Source organism: Sarcophilus harrisii, chromosome 1, assembly GCF_902635505.1.
Source record: "Sarcophilus harrisii chromosome 1, mSarHar1.11, whole genome shotgun sequence".
NCBI lineage: Eukaryota > Metazoa > Chordata > Mammalia > Dasyuromorphia > Dasyuridae > Sarcophilus > Sarcophilus harrisii.
In genome coordinates, this window is record NC_045426.1 from 715,050,096 (window position 1) to 715,070,762 (window position 20,667).

General features: G+C 60.8%; 1 protein-coding gene across 1 annotated transcript in view; it reads right to left on the minus strand.

Moving 5' to 3' along the window:
• SPECC1L (sperm antigen with calponin homology and coiled-coil domains 1 like) overlaps positions 1-20,121 on the minus strand; it is a 32,080-nt gene extending 11,959 nt beyond the window's left edge. Inside the window, 3 exon segments of the mRNA XM_031949173.1 lie at positions 16,206-16,272; positions 17,105-17,261; positions 19,950-20,121. Coding sequence (XP_031805033.1) covers positions 16,206-16,272; positions 17,105-17,224 — 187 coding nt within the window. The 5' untranslated portion in view covers positions 17,225-17,261; positions 19,950-20,121.
• Positions 20,122-20,667: the final 546 nt, after the last annotated feature.

Sequence of the window (20,667 nt, forward strand, 5' to 3'; positions counted from 1 at the left end):
CTGAGCCCACAGTAGGCTGCTCCTAGAGGGGTCCAAGCCCCACTCACCCAGCCTCCCCCACCCCTGCCCCTTGGTCAGAGCCCCCCCGCACTTTGGTCAGTGCCCCCCGCACCTTGGTCAGCAAGCTTGAGCCGGACTTAGAGCTATTTCGTGGGCCCAGCTTGCCTAGCTGTCCCCGCGGCTTGGGCTGAGGTATGGGGTCCTGGCCCGCCTTCATCCTGCTGCCTCGCTGGGTGATGCAGGCATTGACGGGCGACACTAGGGGGAGAAGTGGGGTCACCGGGCGAAGGGCTCCACAGGAAGGGGGCCCCTGACCTCCTCAGCAAGAAAGCCCATCTTTCCCCTTTTCCCTGGGGCCTGGCCCACACCCTGACTGAGGGCCTGGGGTCCCAGGGTCCGTTTTAGCCCTGGAGAAGACGGCCTGGCCGCGGGCTCCCCTTTGGGCTCCCACACTCCTTCCACAAGTTGTGTCTGGCATCCTGCAGGGAGGGCCCGGGGTCTCACGGGGCCTTCCCTCTCCTGAAGCCTATCGGTCATCTCTGGGCTGATGTGGAGACCCCGTTTTGATCTCAAACCCCTAGTGAATGTAATTACCTTTTGATTCATGTAAATTCTGGGTCCCTTTGTGAATTCCAATAGAAGATCGGACCTGTCCCAGCCCCACCGATCTGAGCCAACTTTGGAGCTGTTCCTGTGCCCTGGAGCTAAGCTCCCATTATAAAAGGGCCACCCAGGACCGCCTCTTGGTAGAGATTCCAAACATGCCGCTGTTGGGAGGACCCTGTCCTGTACCCTCCTTATCTCTACTCACCTATCTCACAACTCAGTAATAAATTATTCTTTTATCACTCTAGTTTTGGGCCATTAAATGCCTTTATTGGGGACTCGTGACCTTACCTGGGCTAGACTGCTGGGGAGGACTTGCTTGACCCCTGTACCCCAAACCTGCCACTAGACCTCAACTAAACCCTAATTTCATTTAGGAACCCCGAATCCAGCCTGTCAGGGCCCTCGGGGCCTCACCAAACCGGCTCCAGAGGGAGGTCCCGGGGGCCCAGCTTCGATAGCCACCAAGTCAGCCAGATCCCGGCCCACCCTCCTGGCCTGACCTGAGTAGCTAAAGAAATTCCCAGAGTCTCCCCCAGGCCAAGGTTCCCCAGGCTGAGCTGTTGTCGGTCGTTGCTTTTTCTTGCCAAGGAGCCAGATGGGCCGGCCGGCTGTTAGATCGCCAGCCCCTTGGCCAGGCCGAGCCTAGCAAAGAAGGACCAGCGGGCGCGGGGATCTCCGCTGGCTGGGAGGGAACCGCTGCTCGTGGGCCCAGAGACTCAGTCAGCGCCTGCTGGGGCTGGAACCAACAGGACCCAAGCTCGTGTCAGCGCCCGCAGACTGACTCCACACCATCTACACGGCACAGCCCTTCTTCCTAAACATGGCAGACCGTGAGTTGCCGCCCTCAAACAGGCACAAAAAGGCTCCTGCCTCTCCAGGAATCACCATACCAAATGGCGTCGTGTGAGGCCCCTCATCTTCTGGGTGTGAATGGTCAGTCTCTTCCCCTCCTTCTGTGGTCAGACAAGCCATCTCTGTCTGTTATCCTCAGCCTCCAGCCACTCCCAAAGGCCTGCCAAAAGGGGAGTATGCGAAATGCCAAGACCCTGGACAGAAAACGAGGGAATGGAGGGGAGGCCACATGGCGGGAACCAAGAATCCCCTTCTGGTCAGCCGCCTCTCCCACACCTGAAGCCCGATGACTGTCCATGGGCCCTCAACTGAGCACAGACCTTCGACTGACCGTAGACCGACTGACCACAGACCCTCGACTTGATGTGGGAAAGACTTCAATCTTTGATTCCCAAACCCCTCTAGTGAATATAATTACCCTTTGACTCACAAATCCTGGTCCCTTTGAATTCCAATAAATGCCTCCCGACCTGTCCCAGCCCCACCCGGATCTGAGCCAACTTTGGGGCTACACCCCAAAGCCCCTGGAGCTAAGTCTCCAATTATAAAAGGGCCACCCGGGACCCCCTCTTTGCAGAGATCCCAAACATGCCGCCATGGGAGGACCCTCTGTCTGGTGCCTTCCTTATCTCTACCTCACTCTATCTCAAGCCCAAACTCAGTATGTAACCTTTACTAATCTAGCTCGGACCAATAAATGTTTGTATTGTGGGACCTGTGCCGCTACTAGACCTCATTTACTGCACCTTGTGCCGAATCCAGGGGTTGCAGGTAAACTCTGTTGACTCCCTGTACCTCAAACCTCACCAGACCTTCACTAAACCCCACTCTATTTAGGTCCCCAACCAGACTCAACAGGCTGACCCTGTAAATAGACAGCTGGGAGAGAGGCAGAAAGCAGGGCCCCGGGGGCTGGGCTCAGCGCACACCAAGCAGTTCAGAGCAGGGACCAGCTCGAGGAAGAGTCACCTCACAAAGTCTGGGGCCGAGCCCCAGAGAGCTCCAGGGCTGGGGGGAGGGGGCAGCCCGAGCCCAAGCACAGAAGAAATTCTGCTCACCCCGAAAGAGCCCAAGGGGGACGCGCCCTCCCCAACCCACAGCACCGAGGCAGGTCCCGGTGTCCTCCCAGGCCGATGTCAGCGCTAAGCCCGGGGGCCCTCGGGGGAAAGGGACCATTTCTGAGGGACCAAGGCCATCCTTGGGGCTGTCTTTCCTGGGCCACCCCCAGCCCGGACGAGCTCCGGGGGTCAGGGGACCCCAGCCGCGGCCCTCCCCGGGGGCAGGCTCCCACTCTGCAGATGGAAACCAGTGGGGCGGGGCCACGGGATGGGGTGAGCACCACTGGCACAGAAGACCCAGCGCACGGGCAGGGGCTCCGTTCCGTCCCCCCCCCCCCGGGCTGGAAGGTTGGTGAGGAGGGCGCGGGGGGCAAAGGCGCGGCAGCCCCCCCCCCCCCTCACCTCGGGCCTCCTCCTGCTCCTCCTCCTCCAGACTGTCGCGAGGGCGCGGAGACGGCCACGGGGCGCGGCCTGGGCCGGGGTCTCACCGGGACCCGGACCGGACCGGGCCCCACTGTGACCGAGGGCGCGAGGCGAGGGGCGCGCGCCGGGCCCGCGAGGACGCCGGGGCGCAGGCGCGGGGCCCGCGGGGACGCGCCTCGTTTGATAGGGCAGCGCGCATGCGCACACTGACGTGAGGGGGCTGCCACCGACGCACGGCCGCGCCACCGCCCGGCTTCTCCCAAGCGTCGGCCGGCCACTGTGGGCGTAGCAGGGCGCATGCGCGACGTGACGTAGCGGGGCTGCCGCTGCGGCTGCGCAGCGACCCGGCTTCTCCCGAACCTCGACCCGCTGGTATACGTATAGCCGCGGCGCATGCGCACTTCAGGGCCTTCGCAGGGTAGTCGTGCCTTCTGTTCGCCTGCGCCTTGGCTCCCGCCTAGTGCGCATGTCTCCGAGTCAAGCTAGCTGACCTCTCAGGAGGTCCCCTCTTCCACCTCTTTCCTCCCCCCATCTCCCCCTTTATCCCCAATCTGATCCCAGGCCCGTTATTCGGTCCTCCCCTCCTTCCCTCTACTCCTCCCCATGCATGCCCAACCTCCTCCATCTTAATCATGACTAGTCACCGCGCCGAAGGCCCGGCTCTTGAGTTCTTTCATTGCCCTCTCGTCATTCAGCGTGACCCTCTCCTGCCTCCTGCTGTCAGCCCTGGAAGCTCAGCTCCTCTTCCCGGCCATTCCCCCTCTCACCTCGCTGCCTCCATTTCATCTTCACTGGATGTCCTCTCCTTCCTTTCCTCATCATAATTAGGATTATTAAGGTCTCCTGGCCCCCACCCTCCTGACAACTCTTCCTAAAAACCTAAAAACCAGGTCCTCCCGATGCTGTTATTATCCCCTCATTCCCCTGACCCTCATTGGGGTTTTCATCACAGTGACCCTCCATGGTCCCAGGCTCCTCTTCCATCTGGGCAGCTCCTCCCTCACCTGTCTCCCAGCCCCCAGAAAGTAGGATGTTGACTAAAATGACTTGCCCTGTGCCCTGGTCAAAGGCCCGGTGGACCCTGAAGCTACTGAGCTAAGGTCTTCCTGGGTTCTGGAGGCTCCTCACCCCTTCCTAACAGAACTGATAGTGCAATGGGCTAGGCTTGGGTGTCTACAGCCCAGGAGGAGAACCTGGACCTTGAGGTTCCAAAATTTCTGGGGTGCCTGCCCCAAATGTGGAGCTGATCACACAGGAAGCTTTAGTGACAGACTGGGCCCTTCCTGGCACTGGAGTCCCCCGGACTCAGGCACGAGGACCCCGAGAACTAGACCCGGGCACTGGGCTGTGCCCTCCTAGCCCCAGCACTGAGGACAGCTGCCTTCCAGTCCCTGGCCCAGCTGTTTGCCGTCCTGGGACAGCCAGGGGAATGTCGAAAAAGGGAAAGCGCCCAAGCTTTACTGGGAACCCAGTGTCCTCAGACGTCTGTGGGACCAGGTGGCAGGCCCCGGGCTGCCTCCCAGGAAGCAAGGTCTGTGCCACAGGAGACTTAACAGCTGCTGGGTGCTGGGCCAGTCCCCCAGCTGTGGAGGCCTCAGGCCCAGGCCTGGCAGGGCATCCCCTCCAGACCCCAGGTTTGAGACCCAGGCCTAGCTCTTGGAGGGATCACAGCCTCCCCACACCCTTCTTTGAGCCCTCCTATATAAATCAAGGAACAGAAGTACTAGGAGCTTCCTAGGGCCCTTCCCCAGCCAAACAAAGACCTTTAGGGCTGGGGCTGGTGGCACGGAGCCCTCTGGCTTTCCAGATTAACCCTGAGGAAGGGGGACAGGAAAAGAGAACTGGGCCTCAGCAAGGGAAGGGCATCTAGGTTCTGCCTCAGGGATCCAGGGGCTTCAGGGAGATCTAGCTGAAGACCTCAAGGGTTAGTGCAGCCATAGGGAATCCTCCAATATATAGAGATGGGAAGTGGGGAGGATAAGAAGGGGGGAAAGGAAGGCAAAGGGGAAAGGAAAGGGGGAGAGAAAGGGAAAGGAAGGGAAGGGGACAGAGGAGGGGAGGAGAGGGGAAGAGAAGAGGAGGGGAAGAGGATTGTCTCTCAGTTTAATTTTCAATGTAACACAAGGGAAGGGCCTGGAATTAGGAGGGGTTGGGGAAGGCTTCCTGCAGAAGGGGAGATTTTAGCTAGTATTTAGCAAACGCCTGGGAGGTCATAATTGGAGTGGAAAAAACAGTGTTCTGGACAGGAGGCCGGCCAGGGAAATGCCCCAAACAGTGAGATGAAGGGTGAAACGGCCAGGAGGCCAGGGTCTTTGGATGGAAGCGCATGTGCTAGAGAATAGGGGTGTAAGAATGCGGGAAAGGGGGGAAGGGCAGGTGATGAAGGCCTTTAAACGACAGAGTCTTTTGTATCTGCTCCAGGAGGCCATAGGGAGCCACTGGAGCTTATTGAGGTGGGAATGACATGATCACTTTAGGAAAATCACTTTGGTCACTGAATGGATCCTTAGACTGACCCCACTGCCCTCGGCAGCTCTGCCATTGTCCGGGTGTGGGAGGGTCGACCTCAGGAGGGTGGTGGCAGTGTCAGAGGAGAGAGGGCTTTTCCAGAGATGCTGCAGAGGTGAAATGATGGGAAAGGTTGCAGTGGTGAAATCGATCAGAGATAATGAAGTGAAATGACAAATGTGGCGGTGGTGAAATCGACATGAGTGAACTATAATCACTCGGAAACTGTGTTCCCTTTTGATCTGTAAAATTAACACCGAAACTATGTTTCCTTTTGATCTTGGGGGGGGGGTCTCAGGCCCTCCTGGGAAAGCATATCTCCCCATACAAGTTGTGTTGTTATTCAATTAGAAATCTTGGTCAAAAAGCACCCCATTGAAGTCTTTGGGATGCTGGGAGCTCTCTAGGAAATTCCACTAGATCTGGGACTAGATGAAGCATTCAGCTGGGATTTGACCTCTTTAACCTGGAACCAGCCTCATGATTGCTTTTAAAGGCAATTTCTGGAACTCATTCTTGCAGAAGGTCCACAGCAGCTATCGCCTCTCATAGTGACCAGGACCCTGCCCACTGAGGGCGCAGCATTCTCTCAGTGGGAGTTAGGGCTCACGACCCCAGAAGGGGGAAGGCTGGGCCCCACACTCACCAGTTTTGGACTTGATGCCAACGCCTGCCTGAAGGCCAGGAGAAGTTCCTCTGTGGGAAGCGATTATGAGCACGAGCCGCCCTCCCCGAACCCCTGGGAGCCCTCCGTGCTCACCTTGTCCTGGCCGTGAGCCCCAGGGATGGCTGGCAGGTAGGTGTGCAGGAGGGCGCAGAAGGCCAGGCCATCGTTCCAGCTGCTGCTGAAGTTGGTGATGTCGATGTTCTGGGGGAGAGGCGGCGCTCAGCAGGGGGCTCTTCCAGGAAAGGGGGCCTGAGATCAGCCACTTGAGACGGGACCAGGAGAGCAGTGACCCCAGAACTGGCTGGCATCTCCAGCCCCCAGGACCCCAAGGCCGCTTCCCGTGTAGGTGCAGGGCCCTTCAATGAGAGAAGCGCCTACAGGGAGGGAGGCGCCCCGGTGCAAGCAGGAGCAAACCGGGTTTCTGGCCTTCCTCTTGTGTCATGTCTCTTGGAGTTCCCACAGAGCCGACTCCTGCCTCACCTTCCTTGCGGGTGAGAAAGAGAGGAGGGCCCGGAGCCAGGATAACCACGGGTGCTCCAAGTTCTTCCTGTGAGGGAGGTTACTGAACAAAGCAAAGTTTGTGATTTAGTTTTTTCGTAAGAAAAGACAACCCTGGTGATTCGGGGAGGATCAGGATTGGAGGAACCAGGTTCTGGATCAATCAGGTGAGAGACACTGGGGAATAGGAAGGTTCCGCCTCCCAGTGGCTGCTCAAATGGGGAGAGGACGTGTCCGGACCTCTCGGCCTAGGGGCGGTACAAGACAGCCCTCCCAGACCCCGTTCTGACAGCGGAGACTAGCCAGGGAAGGCGGCCAAGGTGCGGCCCTTCTCCTCCCTGAGGCCATCAGTGTTTGCACAGACAAAAGCAATGCAGCCAAGGCAGAAGGGAAACGTGGCGTCCGACGGTCCCAATAAAGGCCTCGGTCCTGACAGACAGGAAACTGACTCAGATTTATGGTCTCTATTCTCCGACTGGTAAATGGTCAAAGGACGTGAACAGACAATTCTCAGACGGAGAAACTGAAACTATTTCTGCCACATGAAAAGATGCTCCAAGTCATTATTAATCAGAGAAATGCAAATTAAGACAACTTTGAGATCCCACTACACCCCTGTCAGATTGGCTAGAATGACAGGGAAAGATAATGCTCAATGTTGGAAGGGATGCGGGAAAACTGGGACACTGATACATTATTGGTGGACTTGTGAACGAATCCAATCATTCTGGAGAGCAATCTGGAGCCAGGCTATAGTTACCAAACTGCATACCTTTGATCCAGCAGTGCTACTACCGGGCTTATACCCTGAAGGAGAGGTTTAAAGAAGGGAAAGGACCTGTATGTGCCAAAATGTTTGTATGCCCCAGTTTGTAGGCTAGAAACTGAAAATGAATGGGATGCCCATCAATTGAGAATGGCTATAAATTGTAGGCGATCGTTACGAATATTATTGTTCTGTAAGAAATGACCAGCAGGATGAATACAGAGAGGCTTGGAGAGACTGACAGGAACTGATGCTGAGGGAAATGAGCAGAACCAGGAGATCATTATATGTTATGAGCCAGAATTGATAGAAACAATGCTTATGTTTACACCTTTGAGAATTCACACATTAGTTCACTCATTTGGGAGATTTCAGTGCTCAGTAGGAGATATCCAAATTCACACCTCCCATAATCCCACTCTCAGAGGAGGAGTCAACCATCCCCCAGAGCATACAAAACAGCTGAGCTCAGTCAGGAGAGTTCAGTTGAAAAGATTGAGAAGCCCTGAGTCGCAGTTGAGCTGGAGACAGAAGCTGGCAGAGGCAAAAGACAAGCTCCAAGAGCTCCTGGAACCAAGGAGGGAGAGAGGCCTCTAAGAAAGCTAACGAGGCCCAAGGAAAGAGATAAGACTTGGAAGGAGAAAATAAACGTTTGGATTTTAACTCCTGGCTGCATTTGAGGTGATTATTACTTGGAACTGAAACAAAGGCTGCTTCCAGAAAACCTGCCCACAGAGAACCATCATATATTATAGAAAAAGAAGAAAAAACACTACAACTATACACTTCAACAAGACTATATGATGATCAATTCTGAAGGCCCTGGCTCTCTTCAACATTGAGATGAACCAAATCAGTTCCATTTGTTCACTGACAAAGAGCCATCACCCCCAGAGAGGACCATGGAACTGAGTGTGGACCACAACACAGCATTCCCACTCCTTCTGTTATTGTTTGTTTGCTTTTTTTCCTCATTTTTTCCTTTTTGATCTGATTTTTCAAATTGTGGAAATAGGTACAGAAGAACCACACGTGTTTAACCTATATCGGACCCCTGCCAACTGGGGGAGGGGGAGAAACCCTTGGAACCCACCAAGTTTTGCCAGGGCGAACGCTGAAAATTATCTGTCATTATGTTCTGAAAAGAAAGCTTTGGTAATGATAACAATGATAATAGAAAGATGAAGACAGACCAATGGATCCTTATCAGCGTGAGGGAATCAGGGCATGGGAGAAAAGCTCATCTGGACATTAGCAGGGTCTGAAAGGGAGCAGGGAAAGGCTTAGGGGCCTCCATTGGGCCCCAACTGCTCAAAGCCTGGGACCCATGCGAGAAGCCCGAGTAGGGGCTCCGAGGGGCCGGCCAACATCCCTCCTGAGGAGGGGGGCTGCTCCGGACCCCTCCCCCAGGGCTCCCCGGCCCCATTCCCAGGTGGGAGTCCATCGTCCTCATGGGCAAACGAGCCGCCAGGAGGCCGGCCAGCCCTAACTGGGAGGAAGCCGGGCCTAATCTAATCCAGGAGATAGTAATCTCCTTCCTCCCGGCTGCAAAGCAAGAAATCCAATTACTTGGTCCCATCAGAGCTCCCTGGGACATGGCCAAGAGCCCCGGACCGTGGCGGCGGCAAAAGGGCAGGGTCTGAGACTGCCCCTGTCCCAGGCTGGGCCCGGCAGACAGACAGCATGGTAATTGACGAGATGGAGGGAAGGAGAGAGGTCGGCTGCCCGACCTCGGAGACAGCCGGGTCAACGGCACCAGAATGACCATGGCTCGCTCACAGCAGGGAGGGGCTCTCACGGCCCCCGTCTCCCAGATGAGGAAACAGAACGGAGGCGACCCAGGCCTGGGTCCCCAGCCGGGGAGAGTCTGTAGCAGGATTTGAACACACGCTACCCACGGGGCAGCAGGGCCCCAGAAAGCAGCCGAAAGCGCCTCCTGTCCTGCGTTGTGGGTGTTTCTAGGCCCGCCCAGGCAGTGAGCTGCCCTGAGCCAAGAAAATAGCTGAGCCCCAGCCACCTGGTACCCTTCGGTCTTCTTCTGGCACCATTTCAGCAGCTGCTCCTCTGGAGCCAAGTCGATCCCGGCCAGGGCCGACAGCGGATCCTTCCTCTCCTCCCTGGTGGGACACTGGAGGATGGCCATCCCCGGGGCGCGGCCGGGGCGGGGACCTCGCCTGGGGGAGGGGCCCTACCTGATGCGGCTGCGGGCGTATGGACGAGGCCGTGGGGAGGTGAGACAGTTGGGGGTAGACGTAAATATGGCTACCGGGAGGTCATGACGGGCTGCCGGCTTTGATCTCCCTGCTGCTCGGGCGTGGAAGATGCTGCCCGAGAGGGAGGAAGACGTTGGGCTCTGCCCCCGTCCCGCCCCCCCAGGCCGTGCCCACCTCTGGCCCCTCCCGTACCTGAGATGGACTTGGCGCCCTCCATGGCGGGGACCCTCAGCAATGGGGCCGGCCTGCTGACCGAGCCGGTGCGTAACAGGCGCTCTGCATGAGGGGTGGGACGAGAGGTGGGATGAGGGGTGGGCTGCGAGGGTGAGCTGTGGGGGAGGGGGGACCCACGCCCTCCTCCCTCAGGTGGCTTCAGCCCCGCCTCCCCCAGAACTGGCTCCCATTCCGCCTCCAACGCCCCCAGGGAGCCGGGCTGAGGTCCAGCCGGGGGCGGAGGCTCGGAGCCTCACTCAGCGCGGGGGGAGGGGCTGGGAACCCCCCACAGACGAGGCAACTGAGGCAGGGCATGGCCCCTCACCCCCACCCCGGGTGCAGACCCCCAGCGCAAGGGCCCGAGCAAGCTCACCTTGGCAGGGCAGATCTCCGTAGTTGGGCCTCTTGTCCGACAGGGCGGGGAGGGCCTTGGCGGTGGGCAGGGAGCCGCCCACCGAGTGTCTCTGAAATGACCAATGCAGGCGGCCCGTCACCCCCCGAGGCGCCCCCCAAATACCAGGGCACACCCAGGCTGAGCCCGCGAGGATGCCTCCCCACCCTCCCCACCGAGAGGCCCAGCCCTCACCTGCATGGGGGACACGGCGGCCGCTGGGGGCGTCTTCAGGGGACTCGGGCTCAGGGGCGTCCGAGGCATGGCAGTGGCAGGGGCGGGGCTCGGTCCTGTCAGGAGCGAGAAGGTGGCAGGGCTCACAGGCACAGGCTCCCCCCCCAGGAGGGGCCAAAGCCCCCGGCCCATGCTTCCCCCCCCTGCTTCTCCCCCCCAGCCCCCCTCCCTGTCCCCCCAGCCCACAGCCATCACCTTGGGATGCACTGTCGAACGACTTGATGAGCTGCCTTCACGGGGTGGTGGGCCGGAGGACGCTGGACGACGCCTGCTCATGCCCTCATGCTCCTGAAGTAGGGTGCCAGGCCTTTCCACCGCACCATGTAATTGTAACATGCCCGCCTCCTCCTGCCTGCCAATGACCAGGGCGTCACACTGCCCTGGCTCCCACTGGCTCTAGAGCTCCCGGGGTGTCCTCACCCTCCATGGCGCCCTCCCCTGCCCCCCATCCCTGCCTCCTCAGGCCCCCAGCCCCTACAAAGCCCTCACTGACCTCGCCTCTCCTGGCCTCCACCCCGCCTCAGAGGTTGGGAGTCCCCAGCTGTGCCCCCTACTTGGACTGAGCCTCCAGCCCTTGAGAGCTTCTCGTTTTTCCTGCGCCTCCTGAGCCGCCCGCTTGCGTCCCCCACCTTCCTCCTAAGCTCGACTTGATGTCACATGGCGACCACGGGCCGTCTGCAGGTCGGCCTGGAACTGCCGCCACTCGGCCGACTCCTCCTGGAGGGGAGGGGTGTGGTCCCGTGAGACCCTGGCCCTGCGTGCATCCCTCCACATGCAGGCCCCCCACGGGCCCCCCGAGGCCCCCCAATGGCCGGGCCCCCCGACATCCAGGCCCCCCAACACCCGGGCCCCCCAACATTCAGGCCCCCGCGGCCCCCTCCTACCCGCAGCCTCCGGTGCAGCGTCTTGACCTCTCTGTCCATGTCATGCTTCTGGTCCTGCAGCTTCTTGACCGTGTCTGCGAGAACAAGGAAGGGCCGCTGGAGCCGAGGGGCAGTTGGGGGCCTGGGCGACCGTGGAGACGCAGACCATGCGCCCTGGGGGGACTCCCGAGCCTGTCCCCCCTGAAGCCCCGGACAAGCTCTCCAGCCACCCCCGGGGCCCCCTCTGTCCGTCGGGCCTGCCACGTTTTCTGGGAGGGTCCTTTCCCTCTGCTCCGGGGGGGGGAGCGCGTACCCCCCGGCTCCCGACCCCCCAGCCTGATTCTGCTCTACTCAGCCCGTGTCTGCCCCGCCTCCGGGGCCAGAGCTCGGCAAGCCAGAGGTGAGCGGTTCCTTCCAGACAGTTCCTCAGATGGCCACGAGGGGGCGCCGGAGTGCCCGGAGCACTGGCTCTGCTCAGAGCGGGGGCGAACCCCTTGCAAGGTTTGCCTCAGTTTTCCGACTTGCCAAGCGAGGGCGTTCTCAAGCCCGGTGGGGGCCAGAAGCCCCGTGCCCGTGCACAGCTGACCCCCAGGGAGAGGCTGTTCCTCCCCAGGGAGAAGGCGACATGGCGCGCCTCCCTCCCCGCCCCCATCCCCTGCCCCAGCAGGCGCCACTTCCAAGTCGAGATGATGGGTGGTTGTCGGAGCTTACATGATGCTGCTCCAATTGCCCTCCAGCTCAAAGATGGTCTCCTTCATGTCCCCCCGCTCCGTCTCCTTCTCCTCCAGCTCGGAGCGCAGTTTCTCTAACTCCAGGTTCAGCTCTGCCATCTTCTTTCAAGGGCCCTTCCTCAGCCTGCATTCTGACCCAAAGCCAAGAACCAGGGAGGAAGAGGCCCAGGCCCGAAGGGCTCCCCCAGAGCCTCCCCCCCATCTATGGAACTGGTTGAGGAGCTGAGAAACTGAGGGGAGTTTCTGCTGCAGCTTTTGAAAGTCCTGAGTCACCCCTGAAATGGAGGCCAGGCTAATGGGAGAGAGCAGGTGCCAGAGGAGCAGAAAAGTGAGGGGAATCGGGGCACGGGGCAGTCTGTCCCAGGCCCAGAGAGAGAGGGCCTTCACATTATAGAGAACTGCCAAAGCGGGATCAACGCCACTGGCTGCTTCTGTGGTCATTACAACTTCGGCGACTCCTGCCAGAGGAGGGGCCCTGGGCACCCCATCTGGCTGCACCCTCCTAGCAATGTCTCAGTAGATCTGGAAAAGGCCCACGTTGGCAGGTAATCCTGGACCCCACCACTGTGGGCACAATTCTGAGGGGCCAGGGGGCCCTGGGAAGTGAGGGTGAGAGCACCTACAGGTCCCCCAGGGAGCACAGACAAGCCCAAATGGGAGGTGGTGAGCAACAGTGAGACTGGGTCATGGACTCACCTGGGACCGCATAGAGGTCAGGAGCCCAGACAGCACTAGAGATCACTGTGGAAATGCGAAAACATGGGAGACTTGGACCACTGCCAACTAGAGACCCACCCTCAGACATCGGAGGCCGTCTTCTCTTCTCCCAGCAGGCTACTTCCCTCGGGGATCTCATCACTGCCCTTGGATTCGATGACCATGTTTACGCTGGTCTCCATCTCCTTTCCCATCCCACCTCTGCTGCCTTCATGTCACATCTCCGACTAGAGGCGCAACGGACATCCGAACCGTAACAAGCCAAGCAGAACTCATCTTTCCCCGGCCCCTTCGGTTCCACCTTCCCTCCTGCTGTAGAGGCAGCATCCTCTCCCTCATCCTTCAACACAGGAGTCATCTTCCTGTAGTCTTCGCCTCCCTACAGCAGCGAAGGCGACTCCGCCTGCACGGCACCATCTCTGGTCCATTTCCAGGCCACCTTTGCAGGCCACGGCAGGAATTCCTTCCCACCTCTGACTCTGCCCCCCCCCAAAACGACTCCTAGCTCCTGGGCACCTGCTTCTCCCCCCTTCAGGCCATCCTCCATTCAGCCTCCACAGCAACCTTCCTGAAACCCAGGTCTAATTGTATCACCTTTTAGTCAACCAGTAATTCTCGATCACTTCCCACATCAAAGAGAAAATGCTATCTGACATTTAAAGCCCTTCCCCCCCGGCACCCCTTACTTTTTCCAATCTCACGGCACCTCACTCCCTGCATTGCCCGCTGTCAGCTGCTCCCTCCCTGAAAACACTTCTGTTCTGACCCGGCTTCCTTTAAGCACCAATTAAAACCTCACATTCCACAAGACTTCCCTGATGGCTCGCAATGCTAGGCCTTCCCTCCATTCTTTCTTCCTTATCCCATACAGAGCTTGCTCCCTATCTTCTTGGCTGCACGTCGTCTCTCCCATCAGACAGTGACCTTCTTTGCCCCTTTTCGCATCCCCAGAATCCAGCACGGGGCCCGGCACGCAGCAGGTGATTGTCTGTGATTGTCGCTCCCTCTCCCTTTGGGCACCTCACGAGTCGGCCCTGGAGCCCGCCTCCCGTCCCCCTTTCGGGTGCCACCTACCTTAGCGATGGCGTCCTGTAGACGGGCGACATCGGCCCGGGCGTGGCTCAGGTCCTCTTGCAGGCCACTGGCCAGGGCCTCGGCCTTGTCCTTTTCCAGACGCACGCCGTCCAAGAGGTCCTGGATGTCGGACTTGTCCCCCGAGCTGTGGAGAGAGTAGAGCTCGGCCACGCGCTGCTTCTCGCTCTCCAGCTGGGCGCGCAGGCGGCCCAGCTCCAGCTGGTCTCCAGCCACGGTGGCCTGGTGTTGCTCAAGAGCAGCGGTCAGGGAGGCGCCGTTCTTCTGCTCAGCCTCCAGGGCCCGCTCCATGTGGAGGTTGCGCTCCTTGAGGGCGCCGATGAGTTCCTGCGCGTCTTTGTTATCCTGCTCGGCCATCTGCAGGGCGGCGCTGAGGTGCTGCTGCACACCCAGCAGCTGCTCGCGCTCAAAGCGCGCGTTCTCCATCATCTCCAGGAAGCGCTGCTCCAGCTCCAGGTAGCGACCGCCTGACGTCTCCGTCCAGCACGAGCTACTGCGGTGCCTGCCGGCAGCTTAGCGAGGTACTGAGCGCTGGCGCTGGCCCAGGGAGCTCCAGGCGCTCGCTCTGCTGGCACAGGGACTGCAGCAGCAGCCGCCTCCCGCCGAGGCGCCTGCTCACCCCCAGCTCCTGCGATCTGGGCGCAGGTCCGCCAGCTCCCGCATGCGGCCTGAGCCCGACGCAAGGCCGCTGCTCCCCATTCTGCTGCAGGCGCTCCGTCAGGCACGCCACCGAGGCCCGCTCTGCCCGCCTGGCCAAGGCCGCCTGCGCCCGCCCTCGGCCTCCCGAGACAGAGGACGACGCCGAGGGAAGGAGGCCCTGACGCCCAGGGCCACTGACGTCAGTGGCTGGTGGTGACCATTGCACCGCTGTCCAGGCTAACAGGGACGCCTGAGGGCGCCCATGGGAGCCGCCTGCCCGAGGTCGCAGGTCCCAGGGAGCCCTGGCAATGGCCTCGCCGAGGAGGCCAGGTGTGTGCCCAAGATCCTCGACTGCCGCCGCCGCCGCGCCGCAGGCCTCAGGGCTCAGGATCAGCCCAACGGCCAGGCTGGGATCGAGCCCCTGCTCGAGCGAGAAGCCCAGGGCGTTCAGCCGGTCCTTCAGCATCCGGTTTTCGTTCTTCAGCTGGTTGAGCTTCTGGTGGACGCTGGCGTTCTGGTCCTGGAGCTGCAGCAAGGTGGGCTCGGTGTGGGCGGTGCCCTCCGGGGGCTCCTCCCGCAGCCCCAGCTGCCCCCGCATGGCCCGCAGCTCATTCTGCAGGTGGACGATTCCAGTCCTGGCTCCTGGCCAGCCCCAGGTCCTGCACCTGGCCTCCAGCCTATCGCTGATCTGGTTTGACTTGGGACTTGCCTACAAGACGTCGGTCTCGGCGCCTGCACACAAGTGGGAGCGCTTGTCGGGCCAGCGCTGGGTCGCTAAATTTGCCCGCCCGGGCGCCTCTGCTCAGGCTCAGATGGAGCTGCCTCAAGCTGCCTCGGCGAGCCGGGCTCTTGCCCTGCTATGGACGTGTTTCTTTTGGAGTTGGCCCCTGTGGGGACAGAGAAAACAGGGCTTTCACCCCATGTTCCGGGCTCCCCAGGTGCCCTTAACTAGAAGGAGCAGAGCGGCTCTTTGGGGGGGGTGACTCCCCTCCGACCAGACAATGGGGCAAACTCAGGAAGCCCTAAAGGGTGAAGAGACTCCCCGGTTGCCATCTCCGAGAGCAGGGAGGGCTTCCCAGAGCGGGCCCTCGGAGGGCCTTTCAGGAGGGGGATCAAGGGTGAGGCTCTGGGCCAGGCTGGGCAGGGGAGGCCGGACCGGATGCCCCTCCACCCCCACCCCCAGCTTCTTCAGCTTCCTCCTCTGAGAAGTCGGGGTGAGCTCCCAGGAGAGCCAAGCTCCAAGCTTCCTCCCGACCCGAGGGCTCTGGGCTCCAAAGCCTCCAACAGGGGGCACAAAACTGGACCCCGGGGCGGGGAGCGGGGGCGGGAGGGGGGAAGAGGGGGTGTGCACGCTCTGTCCCGCCAGGGCCAGGCACGGGCCTTGTTCTCTCAGGCCGCGCTGGACAGAAGAGCAAATTCCCTGACGACCAGACACGCTCCCAGAGGGAGACAATGGCTCTGAGTCAGCCCCGCCTCCTCCATGGGGAAGCCTGAGGCTGGGGGCCATGGACTCTGGGAGTGGGGAGCTGTGTCTGCCCCACAGGCCCAGGCTGGAGAAAGGCCTTGGCCCCCAAACCAGCCCCCCCAGACCGAGGCCAAGGGGAGCCCCCCAACCACGGGGCCGCGAGGGAGGGAGGGCGCCAGGACCTGCGCCGGGCTTGGGCTTGCCCTCGGCGGCGCTCGCGGCGAGGACGCTGGGGGCAGGGGTTGCCGCCGGGCAGGGCTTCTTCCCTCTCATGCTGCTTGTCCCTGGGGCCCCTCCAGCCACGCCAGCCAGGAGGTCATCGTTGCTTTTGGCCTGCGGGAGAAGAAAAACGTGGCAGCCCCAGAGCGCAAGGTGGAAGCCCGGGCCGTGCAATGCTCCCTGCAGAGCAGGGGCGACAGGAAGAATCAGGGCCGGGGTCACCCCAGGTCCCAGAGATGGCAGGGACCGAGGCCCAGAAAAGGGGGGTCGGGCAGGGAGAGCAGCCGGCCCAGAACCCCTCCTACCCTGTCTTAACCCCGACGGGCTTCAGGCCCAGACGGTGCCCTGGGCGTCCCTGACCCAGCAGCCTACTCTCCCCAATGTTCTCCTCGGCCTCCGGGACCCCGATCCCCTCTGTCTCTAGGACTCTCCTGCTCTGTCGCTGACTGTCTCTGTCCGTCTCTTTTTCTCTCCATCTCTCTCCCTCCCTCAGGCTGCTCCTTCAGTCCCCACCTCCTCCAGACCACGCCTCTACCCATGATTTAATGACCCTCTTCAGGACTCTACAACTGGCCTCTCCCCCCTGACCCCTCCTGACATGTGGCGGCTCATACTTGCCCCCAAACCCACTCATACCCGCTCTTTCCTCTCTGGTCCCTCCCCTCTGCCCCCCAGAGATCAGCAATTACTTTGATCATTATTTTTTTGGGGGGGAGGGGGGAGGCGCTTAGCTCCGGCTGCCCGCTCAGAGGGCCAGAGAGGGCCGGACTCTGGGGACAAAGCAGGCTCTCGGGCCCAGCCCCATGACTGGCCAGCCGCTCGGATCTGAGCCCCAAGAAAACAGTAGTGGCTGCCCTAGGAGGGTCCAAGCCCTAATTGGTCTGTGCTCCCCACCCCCTGCCCCTTGGTCAGAGCCCCCCCGCACTTTGGTCAGTGCCCCCCGCACCTTGGTCAGCAAGCTTGAGCCGGACTTGGGGAGCTTGGCCCCCGTGGGGCCGTCCAGCTTGCTCTTAGCTGTCCCCGGCGGCTTGGGCGCTGAGGTGGCGGTCCTGCTCGCCTTCTTCATCCTGGGCTGCCTCGCGGTGATGCATTGACGGGCGACACTAGGGGGAGAAGTGGGGTCACCGGGCGAAGGGCTCCACAGGAAGGGGGCCCCTGACCTCCCTTTGAAGGCAGGGCCCATCTTTTCCCTTTCCCTGGGGGCCTGGCCCACACCGACTGAGGGCTCCGGGGTCCCAGGGTCCACGAGTCTCCTGGAGAAGACGGCCTGGCCGCGGGCTCCCCTTTGGGCCCCTCTGGGCTGCCCCTCTCCACAAGCTGTGGCCCGGGCATCCTGCAGGGAGGGCCCGGGGTCTCACGGGGCCTTCCCTCTCCTGAAGCCTATCGGTCATCTCTGGGCTGATGTGGGAAAGATTCCTGTTTTTGATTCCCAAACCCCTCTAGTGAATGTAATTACCTTTTGATTCACAAATTCTGGTCCCTTTGAATTCCAATAGAAGATCGGACCTGTCCCAGCCCCACCCGATCTGAGCCAACTTTGGAGCTACACCCCAAAGCCCCTGGAGCTAAGTCTCCCATTATAAAAGGGCCACCCAGGACCGCCTCTTGGTAGAGATTCCAAACATGCCGCCATGGGAGGACCCTCTGTCCTGTACCCTCCTTATCTCTACCTTCACCTATCTCCTTACTGCCAAACTCAGTAATAAACGACTTTTATCACTCTAGCTCTTGGGCCAATAAATGCCTTTATTGGGGACTCGTGACCTTACCTGGGCTAGACTGCTGGGGAGGACTTGCTTGACCCCTGTACCCCAAACCTGCCACTAGACCTCAACTAAACCCTAATTTCATTTAGGAACCCCGAATCCAGCCTGTCAGGGCCCTCGGGGCCTCACCAAACCGGCTCCAGAGGGAGGTCCCGGGGGCCCAGCTTCGATAGCCACCAAGTCAGCCAGATCCCGGCCCACCCTCCTGGCCTGACCTGAGTAGCTAAAGAAATTCCCAGAGTCTCCCCCAGGCCAAGGTTCCCCAGGCTGAGCTGTTGTCGGTCGTTGCTTTTTCTTGCCAAGGAGCCAGATGGGCCGGCCGGCTGTTAGATCGCCAGCCCCTTGGCCAGGCCGAGCCTAGCAAAGAAGGACCAGCGGGCGCGGGGATCTCCGCTGGCTGGGAGGGAACCGCTGCTCGTGGGCCCAGAGACTCAGTCAGCGCCTGCTGGGGCTGGAACCAACAGGACCCAAGCTCGTGTCAGCGCCCGCAGACTGACTCCACACCATCTACACGGCACAGCCCTTCTTCCTAAACATGGCAGACCGTGAGTTGCCGCCCTCAAACAGGCACAAAAAGGCTCCTGCCTCTCCAGGAATCACCATACCAAATGGCGTCGTGTGAGGCCCCTCATCTTCTGGGTGTGAATGGTCAGTCTCTTCCCCTCCTTCTGTGGTCAGACAAGCCATCTCTGTCTGTTATCCTCAGCCTCCAGCCACTCCCAAAGGCCTGCCAAAAGGGGAGTATGCGAAATGCCAAGACCCTGGACAGAAAACGAGGGAATGGAGGGGAGGCCACATGGCGGGAACCAAGAATCCCCTTCTGGTCAGCCGCCTCTCCCACACCTGAAGCCCGATGACTGTCCATGGGCCCTCAACTGAGCACAGACCTTCGACTGACCGTAGACCGACTGACCACAGACCCTCGACTTGATGTGGGAAAGACTTCAATCTTTGATTCCCAAACCCCTCTAGTGAATATAATTACCCTTTGACTCACAAATCCTGGTCCCTTTGAATTCCAATAAATGCCTCCCGACCTGTCCCAGCCCCACCCGGATCTGAGCCAACTTTGGGGCTACACCCCAAAGCCCCTGGAGCTAAGTCTCCAATTATAAAAGGGCCACCCGGGACCCCCTCTTTGCAGAGATCCCAAACATGCCGCCATGGGAGGACCCTCTGTCTGGTGCCTTCCTTATCTCTACCTCACTCTATCTCAAGCCCAAACTCAGTATGTAACCTTTACTAATCTAGCTCGGACCAATAAATGTTTGTATTGTGGGACCTGTGCCGCTACTAGACCTCATTTACTGCACCTTGTGCCGAATCCAGGGGTTGCAGGTAAACTCTGTTGACTCCCTGTACCTCAAACCTCACCAGACCTTCACTAAACCCCACTCTATTTAGGTCCCCAACCAGACTCAACAGGCTGACCCTGTAAATAGACAGCTGGGAGAGAGGCAGAAAGCAGGGCCCCGGGGGCTGGGCTCAGCGCACACCAAGCAGTTCAGAGCAGGGACCAGCTCGAGGAAGAGTCACCTCACAAAGTCTGGGGCCGAGCCCCAGAGAGCTCCAGGGCTGGGGGGAGGGGGCAGCCCGAGCCCAAGCACAGAAGAAATTCTGCTCACCCCGAAAGAGCCCAAGGGGGACGCGCCCTCCCCAACCCACAGCACCGAGGCAGGTCCCGGTGTCCTCCCAGGCCGATGTCAGCGCTAAGCCCGGGGGCCCTCGGGGGAAAGGGACCATTTCTGAGGGACCAAGGCCATCCTTGGGGCTGTCTTTCCTGGGCCACCCCCAGCCCGGACGAGCTCCGGGGGTCAGGGGACCCCAGCCGCGGCCCTCCCCGGGGGCAGGCTCCCACTCTGCAGATGGAAACCAGTGGGGCGGGGCCACGGGATGGGGTGAGCACCACTGGCACAGAAGACCCAGCGCACGGGCAGGGGCTCCGTCCGCCCCTCCCCCCCGGGCTGGAAGGTTGGTGAGGAGGGCGCGGGGGGCAAAGGCGCGGCAGCCCCTCCCCCCCCTCACCTCGGGCCTCCTCCTGCTCCTCCTCCTCCAGACTGTCGCGAGGGCGCGGAGACGGCCACGGGGCGCGGCCTGGGCCGGGGTCTCACCGGGACCCGGACCGGACCGGGCCCCACTGTGACCGAGGGCGCGAGGCGAGGGGCGCGCGCCGGGCCCGCGAGGACGCCGGGGCGCAGGCGCGGGGCCCGCGACGCGCCTCGTTTGATAGGGCAGCGCGCATGCGCACACTGACGTGAGGGGGCTGCCACCGACGCACGGCCGCGCCACCGCCCGGCTTCTCCCAAGCGTCGGCCGGCCACTGTGGGCGTAGCAGGGCGCATGCGCGACGTGACGTAGCGGGCTGCCGCTGCGGCTGCGCAGCGACCCGGCTTCTCCCGAACCTCGACCCGCTGGTATACGTATAGCCGCGGCGCATGCGCACTTCAGGGCCTTCGCAGGGTAGTCGTGCCTTCTGTTCGCCTGCGCCTTGGCTCCCGCCTAGTGCGCATGTCTCCGAGTCAAGCTAGCTGACCTCTCAGGAGGTCCCCTCTTCCACCTCTTTCCTCCCCCCATCTCCCCCTTTATCCCCAATCTGATCCCAGCCTGCCATCTGTCATCCTCCCCTCCTTCCCTCTACTCCTCCCCATGCATGCCCAACCTCCTCCATCTTAATCATGACTAGTCACCGCGCCGAAGGCCCGGCTCTTGAGTTCTTTCATTGCCCTCTCGTCATTCAGCGTGA